This window comes from Mesoplodon bidens (genome assembly GCF_964165515.1).
Source record: "Mesoplodon bidens genome assembly, chromosome: 2".
Taxonomy (NCBI): Eukaryota; Metazoa; Chordata; class Mammalia; order Artiodactyla; family Ziphiidae; genus Mesoplodon; species Mesoplodon bidens.
The window spans coordinates 142,709,781-142,725,318 of record NC_138177.1 but is presented as its reverse complement, the minus strand read 5'-3'; the positions used below and the strand labels follow the sequence as shown (position 1 = coordinate 142,725,318).

Below are 15,538 nucleotides of genomic sequence, written 5' to 3'. Positions count from 1 at the left end.
TCTTGTTCTTCCTCTGGCTACTCTTGTTCAGTCTCCTCTGCTGGTTCCCCCTCATTTTCCTGATGTCTTCATCTCCCTGAAGATGAACGTTGGAGTCCCAAGGACTGTCTTTACACTAACTCTCCATCATCATCCAGTGTCATGGTTTCAAATACTCAGTTCTGTCCACTCCCAAATTTCTATCTTTGACCTAGATCTCTCCTCCAAATCCAGACTCATATATCCAACCTAACTAGAGATAACAGTGGTGTCTGGAGCTAACTCCTACAGCCACTTGTCACATTTTCAGGAATTTTTTCAGCCTCTTGTTAAACACAGCTATTACTGAAAAGGGCGAAAGACGCAGACGATCTGAAGAGGAACCAGAGTATTAAACACAGCCACTACTGAAAATTAAATTACGTAAACTTTAAAGGTAAAATAAATTATATTAAAAGCAAAAGTAATATTAAAAACATCACTTTCTAATGATTTTACTATATTTTATTATTTTTATACTCGGGGTTATTTGCATCTATTCTGTCTGTATTATGGAAATACTATACTACGGTGTGCTACTCTTGCATCCCTTCCTAACTCCATGTTCAGTGACGTCATGTTGGCAGCTCGAAATCAACCATGGTGAGAGTATTATACCACAGAAATTGGCAAATGCTACCAGTGAGAGCTTGATTTATTGTTTTGTTGACTGCTTAGACTTAAGAAAGTGAAGGAAAAATATTAATAATGCAGAATAAATTTACAGTGTATTGTGTCTGTAGCTATTACACTGTAAATAACATTAAAAACTTGAGGAAATATCCTTCTAGTATTGGAAAACTGCTATCCAATTCAGCAAAGAAGACACTTGTGTCATTGACTAGTGAAGTTCCAACGTCTTTATTGTTTCACTTTCATCTTACGATTAATGCAAACGAAAATATCAACAAACATTCATCCTAGAACTATCCTTGTTCAGCAGTTGCAGCCATTAGTTGGCTGCCAATACAAGTTTGGCAAAAATCGATTAAAGCATTCTGTGAGAATAAATTGGCCATGTGGAATTCACAATAAGGAGTATTGTATATTTTATTATCATTTGTGAATTATTTGCTATGCATCATTTATATGAGTAAACTTTATAATAAACTTCTATGGGTACACACACACATGCGCGCGCACACACACACACACACCTTTTTTCCCCTAGGGAGCCAGTTGTTAAACATTTACCAGCAAAGCACTGCTAATCGTTAACTCAAACTTAACATGTCCAAAAGTGAACCCTTGATGTCCCATTGCAAACCAGTTGTCCCTGCTGAATGAAGATGGTGTCTTCATCTCATTTAATGGCAACTTCATCCTTCCAGTCGCTCTGACCAAAAACTTTGAAATCATCCATGAGTCTTCTGTTTCTCTCATAACCCTACATCCAACCTATCAGGAAATCCTTTTGCCTCTACTTTCACAATACATTCAGAATCTGACTACATCCCACTTCTACTGCCATCACTTTGATCTAAGCCTCCATGCTCCCCCACGTGGATGATTGCAATAGCCTTCTGACTGGTCTCCTTATTTCAATACTGCAGTCAGAGTGATTCTGTTAAAATAGAAGTGTCATTCCCCTGCTTAAAACTCTTCAATGGCTTCCCACCTCACTCAGATTCCAAGCCTATATCTTTAAAATGCCTTATAAGTCTCTGCCCCCACTCCCATCCCATTACCTCTCTAACATCATCTCCTGCTACGGTTCCCCTCCCTCACTCCACTGCAGCTACACTAGCCTCCTTGCTGTTCTCCAAACACATCACTTCCTGCCTCGGGGACTTTTACTTGTTTCCTCTACGTGTAATGTTACTTTTCTTCCAGTTTTCCCCATTGTTTGCTCTCTTTCTTTGATCTTTGCTCAAATGCCACTTTCCCAGTGAGGATCCCTGATCGCTTGAATTAAAGTTGCAATCCCTTCCCACCCACCACCACATTCTCTATCCCTCTCTCTTATCACCATCTAATGTACTATATGTTCCATATTATAAATTTTAGTTATTATCCTTTCCTGTCCCCACTAGAATGTAAGTTCAAGAATTTTTTGTCTGTTTTATTAACTACTATATTCCTGGCCCTTAAATTAGTGTCTTGTACATAGTAGGTGCTCAACAATTTGTTGAACAAACAAAACATTAATAGGTATTCTAAATACCCATAAAAAGCTTCTTTGAGCTTGTTATGGGAAAGAGGAATATGGGGGGATCCACAATTGAGTTCTCTACTCCTCCAGGTGCTCAGCTGAGACTGTGTGTGCATTTGTCTGTGCCTGTAGGTCTCCTGTTTGTATAGATGGACCACCTAGAAATAGCTGTGCTCTTTCAGGAACACCAAAAATTCATAGTGGACTGAAAATAAAATGATAAAATATACACTGTTGGCTAAAATCAACATTTCATATTAGATTCCAACATAGCCAAGTAGTAAAAGTCACCAGAAGGTTTAAGAAGAATGAGTATTTACCGAGTAGCTAGTATGTGCCTGGGAGCACAAAGATGATTCAGGTACAATCCTGCCTGCCCCCAAGGAGCTCACAGTCTGATGGGGAAGGTAGGCCATGGAAACAGACAACTATACAATATTATCATCATCCCTCTAACAGGAAAATGTCCTAAGTACAAAGGCAACAGAGAGGAGAGAATGATTACGTGTAGTAGCAGAGGGGGATGATATCTGAGCTAGGTTCTGAAGCATGATTAGGGAGGAGGGAAAAGCCCAGAGAGAAATGTACAAATGAGAGACATTTCATTATAATTTTTTTCCCCCTCTGCTTACTAGAAATGCCTACCTATCTGGACTTTAACAGGAAATAGCCTGGCCAAGCTTGCAGAACTCCAAGTTGTGTGGAGCAGAATTTGAGAACTCCTGGTTATTGGGACACCCAAGGAAAGAAGACCAAAAGATTCACAAGGGCAAAGCAGAGAAGAGCGGACCATTTAATTCCACAGGACCCATCAGAGGCTCAAGACTACCACAGGAAGGGTGTGAGAAAGGAGTATGAAGGGCAGAAGTACTTTATTTCTGCCTTGGCCCTTGCCTAGGGTACCCTTTTTCCTATTCTCTACCTCTCCGTGTAATGTTATCTGCTTCTGAAGAGAGAGGTTGATTGGTAGTACAGAAAGATCTCATGTTCTGAATCTGAAGTCCCGGGTTTGAGTCCTGTTAACTGTATAATCTTGTGCTCAGCTTCAAAATCTTTGCTTGCCACAGTCTAGAGCAGGGGTCCCCAAGGCCCGGGCCACAGACCGATACCAGTCTGTGGACTGTCAGGAACCGGGCCGCACAGCAGGAGGTGAGCGAGCGCGGGCGAGTGAGTAAAGCTTCATCTGTATCTACAGCCACTCTCCATCCCTCGCATTACCGCCCGTGCTCCGCCTCCTATCAGATCAGCGGAGGCTTTAGATTCTCATAGGAGCTCGAACCCTATTGTGAACTGCGCATGCGAGGGATCTAGGTTGAATGCTCCTTATGAGAATCTAATGCCTGATGATCCGAGGTGGAGCTGAGGCGCTGATGCTAGCACTGGGGAGCGGCTGCAAATACAGATTAACACTAGCAGAGAGGTCTGACCGCACAGAGACCATAATAAATCAACTGCTTGCAGACTCATATCAAAACCCCATCAGTGGGCCTCCCTGGTGGCGCAGTGGTTGAGAGTCCGCCTGCCGATGCAGGGGATACGGGTTCGTGCCCCGGTCTGGGAGGATCCCATATGCCGCGAAGCGGCTGGGCCCGTGAGCCATGGCCGCTGGGCCTGCGCATCCGGAGCCTGTGCTCCGCAACGGGAGAGGCCACAAGAGTGAGAGGCCCGCATACCGCAAAAAGAAAAAAAAAAAAAAAAAAAACCCATCAGTGAGCGGCAAGTGAAAACAAGCTCAGGGCTCCCACTGATTCTGCATTATGGTGAGTTGTGTAATTATTTCATTATATATTACAATGTAATAATAATAGAAATAAAGCACACGATAAATGTAATGCGCTTGAATCATCCCGAAACCATCCCCCGCCCCACCCCCAGCCCGTGGAAAAATTGTCTTCCACGAAACCAGTCCCTGGTGCCAAAAAGGTTGAGGACCGCTGGTCTAGAGAGTGAAGTCCAAGCTCCTTGGCTTGGCTCTCAAGACCCTTCTCCATCTGGCCCCTGATGATCCCTCCAGCCTCATCTACCCCAAACCCCTTCTCAGCCAACAGCCAAGCACTTCTCTTGGGCTTTGTGTCTTTCACAGACACTGTTCCCTCAGCTGACATCTTTCCCCTCCTCCTTCCCAAACTGGAGAATTCCGATTTCTCTTTCAAGACATGATTCTGGTGTGACTACCCCCAGGAGGCTTTTCCTGACGGCTAGTTTAGCAATGGCCACAAAACCCCAGAGCTTCCTCTATCCCAGCATGTGGAGCACATCTGCTCTTGCCCCTTACTATCCAGAGGAATCTTTCTACAACATAGGACTTACTGCCTCTCCCCTGCTTAAGAAAGGAAAGAAGTTTCCTTTCTTGGCTTAAAGACCATAATCTTCACTGTGGCCTGCCAGGTCTGTGTGACCTCACCCCTGCGCTGCCTCTCCACCTTTCTCTTCTCACCCTTTGCTCTCTCTGCTCCAGCCAAACTAGTCTTTGTTTCTCAGTGCACCATGTTTCTCTCTCAGGATCTTTGCACTTGCTTTACCCTGGCTAATTTCTACTCATTCTTCAGAGCTCACCTCAAAACTTCTTTCCTCTGGAAAGCCCTCCTTGTACCCCCTCCCCAGGCTAGTTTAGGTGGCACTTACCACAATAGTAATTTTAGAGCTATTTATGAATGATTTGATAACTGTCTCCCCCATGCTGTCTTGTTCATCACTGCACTAGAGGCACCTAGAACAGAAGCTGGTGTAGAATGGGTTATCAAGAAATGTTTGTTGAATGACTGTGTAAGTGCTTAGCCTGTACCACATTACATGAAAGCTCCAGTTTTCTCAAGCCAGCCTGTGAGCTCCTGGAGAACTAGTACAGCGTCAGCACCCAGCACCGTGCTTGGCACTTAGTGGGGCTCCATAACGGTTTTCCAAGTTTGGGAGACACTGTGAAGTGCCGCCCAGATCCCCCATCAGTGAAGACTTGTAACACCAGCTATTGGGAATGCTGTCAGTGAAGAGCCTTTAACTGTCAGCCCCCCAGGGACAGGGCCCCCTTGGCTCCTGTCATAGCCCTTCCCAGATGGCCCCACATCCCATGAAAGATGAAGGCAGGGATATTAGAGGCCCGGTCTGGTCATCTTAGCTCATCTGGGGACAACTCTGATGGGCCATTCTAGTTCCAGAGCCCCTGTGGGGTCAGCCATGACTGTCCTTGGGCCTGCGTGGCCCTCTGGACTTCTTCTGCCCACTCCTGTTCCCTCCCCCTCCCTTCCACAGGTGCGGATCCCAAGGGCACTCCCTCATAAACACCCTGCACTGCAATCTCCATCTCAGAATCTGCTTCTCAGGAACCCATCCTGAAATAGGCCCTCTCTTTTCTCTTCTCCTCTGTCTCATCCCTTTCAGGGGACGTCCATTCATTCACCTAAAGTTCGTAGGCACCATTCAGCTGACAAAAAGTTTCACATCCATTTTTCTATTACTCTCATTCTGTACTGTCTAGGTGCATCAGGAAGGCAACAGATGGAGAAACTGGGGCCCAGAGAGGTGCAGCGACCAGCCTAAGGGCACTGCACTAATTAAAAACTAGCTAAGCTCCCAGATGCAGTTTTCCACCTCCCTTTCCCTACCTAGTCGCTGCATCCTGGAGCAAGAGGGAGCCTCATCGAAATGAATTCCGGTCTCAGTGGGCTGAATCCTGAAACCATGGCTCTAGGGTCCGGGAAGGGGCGCGGAGTCCAACGCTCCCGCAGTACAGATAGGGAGACTGAGGTCCAGAACCCGGCGGTCCACCGCCCGCGGAGAAGAAGGAGGCGCGTCCTGACCGGCTGGCCGCTTGGATCCGGGGCCGCCTCCTCCCGCCCCCCGCGCCCGTGACCCCAGCCCTGCCTTTGCCCTTGCCACGCCGCCTGCTCGGGAGCGAGTCATGGTGGCGGGACTGGCGGCAGCATGGCTGCTCCTGGCGGCTGCGGCCTGCGCGCAGCGGGACCAGGACTTCTACAACTTCAAGGCGGTCAACATCCGGGGCAAGTTGGTTTCTCTGGAGAAGTACCGCGGCTCGGTGAGTGTCCGCCCGCCGGGCCTCGGCGCCGCCCAGCCGGGGCCTGACGGGGGCGCCCGGCGGCCCGGGACCCTGCCGGGTGTGGCTCCGAGGGGCTCTGGCCGCCCGGCCACCCTGCCCTGGCTCCCCACCCCCACCCAGACATCCCATCGGGCGCGGCGCCCCCAGATCCTGCACCGGGTCTGTCCCTCCACTACGTGGCATGGCCCGGCGCGCAGTGAAACCCGAAACTCTCGCTGCTGGCGCCGATCTCCCTCCCAGCGATTTTGGGCAGCGGGGCCCAGCCTCTCACGCACTGGTCTAAAAAGTAACCCTAGCATCCTAGGGCCTCCCATCCCCAGTTTCCGCGTCCGGAACAGAGGGAGTTGGTGATATTAAGTCCAGTGAGAACACTGTGGAAATGAAAGCTCGGTGCAGAGGGAGTTATCATTTCAGACGCACGGGGACCTTACACAGATCATCCTTTAGAGAGTAGTACACTAAGGCCCAGAGAGGGAAGGTCACACAGCGCTAGAAAACACGGAGCCTGGAGGAGAACGGCTTATCCATCCGTGGCGTACTCTAGGCAAACTTTTAAGCTGGCAACTCAGGCTGAGATTTAAGTGTCATCCAGTATAACTGCTACCTGCTTACCGAGAGGGAATCTCAGCTCAGAGAGGACTTGAGAGAGGAAGTGTGCCTGGGTGAGTCTCTGAAACAAGAGTGAGTTTTAGGGCTTCCCTGGTGGCGCAGTGGTTGAGAGTCCGCCTGCCGATGCAGGGGACACGGGTTCGTGCCCCTATCCCGGAAGATCCCACATGCCGCGGAGCGGCTGGGCCCGCGAGCCATGGCCGCGGAGCCTGTGTGTCCGGAGCCTGTGCTCCGCAACGGGAGAGGCCACAGCAGTGAGAGGCCCGCGTACAGCAAAAAAAAAAAAAAAAAAAAAAGAGTGAGTTTTAGTAAGACCAAGAAGAGCATTCCAGGCAAAGAGAACTGTCAAATGCCAAGACTCAGAACTAAACAGCAAGAATGGTGATGCTGGTGGGGAGGCCTTCAGGCAGTTGTGCTTGAAGGAGTATAAAGCATGAGAGTGAAAGATGAGGCTGAAGGGGTTAGGGAGGGACCAAGAGGGGCCTTGAACGCTACATTCAGAGACCGAAATGTTGCACTGTGTGTAATGAAGAGCCCTCCAAGTTCACTTCTCAAGGTGGGCCTCAGGCTGGGGTGTGGAAAGTGTGGAGAGTTGGTTTCTAATGGACAGGGAGGCCCAGCATCCAGATTTGGATGGACCACACACACACACACAAATGGCTGTTAGCATTCTTCTCCCAGGAGCAAGGCCATCCTTAGTGAAGAAAGTACTCTCTAAGCCTTGGAATTCTCAATTATCCTGGGAGTACTGGGGATAGTAGTCCTTGTCCTGATTGGCACCCCCTCCAGGTATTGTGAGTTTCAAATGAGGTGACAATGTGGAAGCACTTGGTAGAGTGCTCTGTGCTTGTGTTTGTTGGGCCCCAGCAGGAACCTCATCCAGGACTCAGGGCAAAGGGCCAGTAAGAGCAGGGCCCATTGCGATTCAGGCCTTCCCTTCCCTCTGGTGCAGCTCACCAGAGAGCCCCAGGTTTAGCACTTGACCAGCTCTGCTACTCATTAATTCATTATTTATTGTTGAGCACCTACTGTATACTAAGTACTGTGCCAGCCCTGGGGATACAGTGGTGAACAAAACAGCTAAGTTTCCCCTTTAACAGAGCTTATATGCAGTGGAGAGGAGAAAGACAATAAACAAGGAACGGAGAAATGAACAATGTAATTCCTAATAGTAATAGATGCTAAGACAAAAACAGACAAAAGCTATTTGTTTTCAGAAGTAATAAGGCATCCAAGATGTGAGGAACAGAAATCCTGGAGAAAAATTACCTGGAAAGTAGTCCCAGGATTCTGAGTGTTTTCATCCTCTAGGTCACTGGTAAATCCTAAAAAGCATTGGAGCAAGAGGCCTAGAAATCAATCAGAAAGAAACTGAAAAAAAAAAAAAAAAACGAAGTCACACACCTGCTACGAGGTAAAGTTAGAATTTGAACCCAGGCAGTCCAGTTCCAGAGCCCATGTCTTAATTTCCAGCTTATTTCCAGCTTTCGAGGGAAACCAGGAACAGTCAGTCCAGGGAACCTGTAAGTGAAACTATGTGTTAACCCAAGCTTGGTTTGCCACTTGGGCAATATGGTCATTCATTCACCTGCAAATAGCTACTGGCTCATTATGTGTATTTTACCATGGGTTTTTTAAAAATTGGAAACAAAAAGCACTGGCTTCTTTATAGGCACTACATGCCTGCCACTGGATCCAGCCCTGGAGACATAGCCACAAGCAAAATTGTATGGTTTGTGCCCTCACGCTAACTGGGAAGACAGTCATTTAGACCAGTGTTGAGTGTAGATAAATGGGTGACACTCAGGAATGCCCTTGCCTACACTGTGAGGTTATGTACATATAGGCCTGAGTGTCGTGTGTATGTGAATGGTTCATTTGTTTGCTTGCTTCTGTGTAGTCATCTGAGTCTGCATCTGTGCTGGTATATGTATATGTAAATTTACTGTGTGTATTTAGGTGTATCTGTCTGTGTTTTGGTCACTTTAAAGATAAGCTTTTTGGGGCTTCCCTGGTGGCACAGTGGTTGAGAGTCCGCCTGCCGATGCAGGGGACACGGGTTCGTGCCCCGGTCCGGGAGATCCCACATGCTGTGGAGCGGCTAGGCCCGTGAGCCATGGCCAATGAGCCTGCATGTCCAGAGCCTGTGCTCCGCAACAGGAGAGGCCACAGCAGTGAGAGGCCCGGGTACCGCAAAAAAAAAAAAAAAAAAAAAAGATAAGCTTTTTGGATTCAGGCACGGAAATAGAAATAGGATTTCCCTCCTTCCAAAAGTATGGACAGACACACAAGATGTAGGTTAGAAATAAACAACCTTTAATGCTCTCAATGCCCAAGGATCCAGTAAAGAAGAAAGAGGAAGACCTCTAACTAGTGAAGGGAGCTACGAGTCCCAGTTTCTCACCACCACAGGCGCAATATGGCATATGCTGACAAAATGGGGGAGGTTGTTCTAACAGCCTGTGGCCCCAAGGAATGGGTGAGGGAGATACAGCACAGTGGTTCTCATTGCCTAGCTCAGTGGTTCTCAGCTGGTGGTGATCCTTTTCCCCAGGGGACATTCAGCAATGTCTGTAGACATTTTTGATTGTTAAGACTAGGCGTCTAGTGGGTGGAGGCCAGGGACGCTGCTAAACATTCTACAATGAACAGGACAGCCACCTCACAACAAAGATTATCCAGCCCCAAGTATCAGTAGTGCTGAGGTCAAGAAACCCTGTCCAGCCTCAGCAGTCTGTGCCTGAGCATGTCCAGTGCCCCAGGCTGCCCCTGGAAGGTGGCCCTCTTTATGGAGCCAGCTGGTATAATCCTGCCTCTTCTTAAAAGTGGCCAGGACTTCCCTGGTGGCGCAGTGGTTAAGAATCCGCCTGCGGGCTTCCCTGGTGGCGCAGTGGTTGAGAGTCCGCCTGCCAATGCAGGGGACACGGGTTCGAGCCCTGGTTTGGGAGGATCCCACATGCCGCAGAGCAACTAGGTCCGTGAGCCACAACTACTGAGCCTGTGCATCTGGAGCCTGTGCTCCGCAACAAGAGAGGCCGCAATAGTGAGAGGCCTGCGCACCGCGATGAAGAGTGGCCCCCGCTTGCCACAACTAGAGAAAGCCCTCGCGCAGAAACGAAGACCCAACACAGCAAAAATAAATCAAATAAATTAATAAACTCCTACCCCGCCTGCCGATGCAGGCGACACAGATTCGATCCCTGGTCCGGGAAGATCCCACATGCCGTGGAGTAAATAAGCCTGTGTGCCACAAATACTGAGCCTGAGCTCTAGAGCCTGTGAGCCACAACTACTGAGCTTGCATGCTGCAACTACTGAAGCCTGCGCGCCTAGAGCCCATGCTCCGCAACAAGAGAAGCCACAGCAATAAGAAGCCTATGCACCGCAGCAAAGAGTAGCCCCCGCTCGCCGCAACTAGAGAAAGCCCGCCACAGCAACAAAGACCCAACGCAGCCAAAAATCAATCAATCAATAAAATTTAAAAAATAATAATAAAATAAAATAATAAAATAAGAAGTGGCCAGAGAGATAGGGCTTGGCTACCTAAACACAGGGTGAGAATTTAAATCCTTTAATAGTATATAACTAGAAGCTAAAAACATAGCATTGGTGCCAAAATTGTAACTGCAGTAATATAATCAAGTTCCATCAGCCAGATTTATATTTATCACTGAACGGCAATAAATAAATATATTATAAGGCAATCATAAATGTAAGGGTTAGTCTAGTGATAGAAGAAAGTGGTATTTGTTTGCCGGAGGGAGAGGGGCAAAAAGGGATTGCCCTGAGGTTCTTGGGATCCTTTTATCAAGAAAACCATGTCTGTCTATGTACCCATTCAGGTGATCATATATATGTGCACACTTACTTATTCATTCAGCACATACTTTCTGAGACTTTTCCATGTGTCAGGCCCAGTAATGAAGTGAACATAGCTCCTGCCCTCAGTGGGTTCACATTCTAGAAGGAAGACCAACACATGTATAGGCAACTACAGTGTAGAATGATGAGCGCTAGTTGACTGAGCCAGAAATTGAACCCAGGTCTGCCTTTTCTCTCTCCTGTATCACTTCCTGATGTGAGTTCACCAGTATGTGTGCCTCTCTCTGTCATGGTGTTCTGTGTGTTTGTGGGTATGTGTGATGTGTGCTAATGTATCTTTGTGTCGTGGGGCACAGGCAATACCCATTCATGTGTATTGTGTACTTATTCTCATGAATGTTTATGTATGTGTTTCACACATCTATAAGACCCTACATGTTTATGAGAGAGAGCATTAATTGTTGAGGGGGCATCACATACGTGGGCATGTCAGGCCATGTACAAGTGTGTGCCTCTTCACTGGTTTGTGTATGTGTCTGGGCTTTGCTTTTGCCACCCAGGTGTCCCTGGTGGTGAACGTGGCTAGCGAGTGTGGCTTCACAGACCAGCACTACCGGGCCCTGCAACAGCTACAGCGGGACCTGGGGCCTCACCACTTCAACGTGCTTGCCTTTCCCTGCAACCAGTTTGGCCAGCAGGAGCCCAACAGCAACAAGGAGATTGAGAGCTTTGCCCGCCACACCTACAGTGTCTCTTTCCCCATGTTTAGCAAGATCACAGTCACCGGCACTGGTGCCCACCCTGCCTTCAAGTACCTGATCCGTGAGTCCTGAGCCTTTCCCTCACCTTCCCTCAGCTGGCTGAGGCTGTGGCTCCCTGGGCAGCAGAAGCTACTGGCTGGCTGGATGACCTGGGGCCCCTTAGACCCACACAGGCGGGTTGATGGTCTGTTCTAGCACTAATCTTTGAGGATGAGCTGAGGAGTGTTCCTGCTTAAGAATATCTCCGCCCCTGCTGCCTTGCAGTTCTCCCTCAGAGTCACTCTTGCAGACTTCTCTGGGCTCCTGTTTCCATCTGCAGGGGCTCCTAGAAGGAGACTGGACCCTCAGATTTTAGTCAGTGTGAATTAGTTGAGCTTATGGACTTAGCTGCAGGCAGGGGACGCCACATGCCTGGAGAAGGCCGGCCCGTATCTCCTGTCCTGAGTCAGAGGCAAAGTGTGTAGGCCACAGGAGAGAAACCTTCTGAGCTAAAATACCAGATCATGGGAGTTCCCTGGCAGTGCGGCAGTTAGGACTCGGCACTTCCACTACCTGGCCTGGGTTCAATCGCTGGTTGGGAAACTAAGATCCCAAGCAAGCTGTGTGGTGCAGCCATAAAAAAAACCAAACAGATCTTAATATTTGAGAAATAGATTCCTTCTGCAGAAGGCTCAGAACCACAAAATGGGGTCATTAGCCAAGCTTGTCATTAAGTACTGTTTCCTTTCTCAGGCCTTTCCCTTCCTTTGGGGGTTCCATTTTTGCCTTCTCTCACCTCCTATTCCATGCTTCTGGTTGCCTTCATATCCCTCACTACCACCCCCTGCCAATCCATTCACCTGGAAGAGTAAATAACAAACAACAGTGTAGCAAACAAAAGGTCCCTTACTGAGGCAATTTGAATTTTGCTTTGTGGGTCAATCCTAATATTTGTTTTTTTTCCCCTGTGTGTTTTTATTAGTTCCTTCTCAGTTCCCATAGTTATAGATCAAACCTGGCTGTGCTTTAGAAGCACCTGGGGAGCTCTTAAAAATGCATTAGCCTGAGACCTACTGAAGCAGAGTCCAAGAATCTGTTTATATTAACCCTCCTCCTCCACCACCACCACCACCATGATTCAGATGCAGGGAGTCCATGGACTAACATTTGGAAGCCATTGAGATTTAATCAGAAAATAGGATATAGACTGTGTAGTAGTTTGAGGTCATTAATTAAGGAAGATCTGATATTGCCTTACCCAGCACTTCACAGAATCATAAAGCAGTAGCTCTCAACCTGGGCACCAGATTGCAATCTCCTGGAAAGCGTTTGAAAAATACTGATGCCTGAGTCTCACCCCCAGATATTCTTACTTAAGTGGTCTGGGGGTATGGACTGGGCATCAGGATTTTTAAAAGCTCTCCAGTTCGTTCTAACTAATAGAACCACTACTTCAAGGGAGGGATGGACACCAATAGTGGAATTCCAGGAGAGGGGACACAGGGAAGCACACTTTGCTCTCCTTCTTCCTTTGCTCTAGAGACTTCTGGAAAGGAGCCCACCTGGAACTTCTGGAAGTACCTAGTGGCCCCAGATGGAAAGGTGATAGGGGCTTGGGACCCAACCGTGTCGGTGGAGGAGATAAGGCCCCAGATTACATCGCATGTGAGGAAGCTCATCCTGAAGAAGCGAGAAGACTTATAACTACTTTCCCTCCTCTCCCACTGTCCCCTCCCCTCACTGTTCACGAGTGACCAAAGCAAACTCAAATGGTGCTACAAGGGAGAGACTACTGACTCTCCTTCCTCCACTCTTATCCCACCTACCCCATCACTCCTGTCTGGGGAAAATTCTAGTAGTTTGATTATTTGAATCTTAGAGCAACCTGTAAGAACCCCCGACCAGTGACAGCTCTTGACCAATGACTCAACAACCAATAAGAACCTCTAGCCCCTGAAAACATGTGGCAAATAGAGGTACAAGCAATAATCTCCTACCTGTTATGAACTCTCTAAAATGAGGCCAATTCCTACCTCACAGGGCTGTTGTGAGATTGAGGATGAAAGGCCTATGAAAGTGCCTAGGGCAGTGCCAGCTAACTAGGAGGCGTTCAATAAATGTTTTTTGCATATGAACCAAAAAATAAGTTGTGATCAATAAAAACTTGAACCCAACATGAATCTCCAGCCATGAGAATCCAGGCCAAACATTTGTTGTTGTTGTTATTGTTTTCCTATGTGTTTTTTTCAATTACAAAAGTAATACAAATTCATTGTAAAATAAGATGATACAAAATAAAAATGAAACTATCCCCCTCATTTCCTATATGGTCACTCCCTGGAGGTAAACACTGTTAGCAGTTTGGTACCAAGTCTTCCCAGACTTTTTTTTTTATCAAGCCTATCATTATTGCCCAATAAGAATTCACTGACCAAAAGTATACTACAATTACAAACAGGCAAAGGATAAGAACAGATAATTCACAGAAAAATAGAGACGGATAATGAGGATATGAAAAGATGTTCAGCCTCATTCAAGTTGGAAAGATTTTGTTAAACAATACCTGTCATTGGTGAGGATGTGGGGAAACGGGCATTCGCATAAGCTGTTGGTGGGACAACAAACTGGCACAAGTTTTTAGAGGATGACTTGTCAATATCTTTTTTTTTTTTTTTTTTTGGCAGTATGCGGGCCTCTCACTGTCGTGACCTCTCCCGCTGCGGAGCACAGGCTCCGGACACGCAGGCCCAGCGGCCATGGCTCACGGGCCCAGCCGCTCCGTGGCATGTGGGATCCTCCCAGACCGGGGCAGGGCACGAACCCATGTCCCCTGCATCGGCAGGCGGACTCTCAACCACTGCGCCACCAGGGAATCCCTTGTCAATATCTTTTAAAACAAAATGTTTATATGCTTTGATCCACCATTTCTCCTTTTAAAAAACTCCCAAACTGTGCAAATATGTGTGTACAATAATATGTATGTACATTGTTCATAATGGTGAAAATTCGATGCAATTCTTGTGTCCATCAGTATGGTTTGGTAACAAATTACGGTACAAATCCAAATGATAATAATAACTAATACAGGGCTTCCCTGGTGGGGCAGTGGTTAAGAATCCGCCTGCCAATGCAGGGGACACAGGTTCGAGCCCTGGTCCAGGAAGATCCCACATGCCGCGGAGCAATTAAGCCCGTTTGCCACAACTACTGAGCCTGCGCTCTACAGCCCGCGAGCCACAACTTCTGAGCCTGCGTGCCAAAACTACCGAAGCCTGTGCACCTAGAGCCCGTGCTCCACAACAAGAGAAGCCACCGCAATGAGAAGCCCACGCACCACAATGAAGAGTAGCCCCCACTCGCCGCAACTAGAGAAAGCCTGTGCACAGCAACGAAGACCCAACACAGCCAAAAATAAATTAATTAAATAAATATTTTAAAAAGGGAAATAATAAAAATATATATAAAATAATAATAATAATGGTTATTCAAATGAATGAATTAAATTCTATGCTACCATAGAATGTTGTCCAAAAGTGAAAAAATGGCAAGTTGTAATGAACACATGCACACACAAGAAAACACCCAGTACAAACAAGAATAATATTTTTATTAAAAATTTACAATGTTAAGTGTGAGAGAGAGAGAGGGAGGGAAGGAGGGAGGGAGGGATGTAGACCAAACTGTTAATGGTGGTTGTCTGTGAGGGCGTGGGGTGGGATAACAGGAGTCATTCACTTTCTTTGTTAAGTAGTTTTGTAATGTTTCAATTTTGTATGTAAAAATACGTATTTCACTTTTATATAAATATAGAAAAGAGGTGATGAGCAGAGTCACTAATAGGTAATTTATTGGCCAATGAGAATTTCATGTCTACTTCTCCCAAAGTCACTCTTCTAGAAGAAGGAAACTCAGATTCAAGTCTTGGCTGTGCCCTTGACTCACAGGCTGAGCAAATTGTTCCCTCTCTGCTGTCTTCCACTTTCCCACTGGACAGTGAAAGGGTTGAACTGTGCTCAAAGCCTCCCTTAATGATCCTTCCCAAAAGCTGCAAGAGTAAATGAAGGCTTTCTGTGGGCTGACCACACACCACCCTGTGGTGGCCTCCAGCCTGTCCTTACACACCCTCCTCCAAGCTCTGGCTCT

General features: G+C 47.3%; 1 protein-coding gene across 1 annotated transcript; it reads left to right on the top strand.

The window, feature by feature from the left end:
- Positions 1-6,006: 6,006 nt before the first annotated feature.
- On the top strand, positions 6,007-13,604 carry GPX7 (glutathione peroxidase 7). The gene is made up of 3 exons (XM_081226604.1): positions 6,007-6,203; positions 11,216-11,477; positions 12,936-13,604. The coding sequence occupies exons 1-3, from the start codon at positions 6,069-6,071 to the stop codon at positions 13,097-13,099; spliced, it is 561 nt and encodes a 186-aa protein (XP_081082730.1). The 5' UTR covers positions 6,007-6,068; the 3' UTR covers positions 13,100-13,604.
- Positions 13,605-15,538: the final 1,934 nt, after the last annotated feature.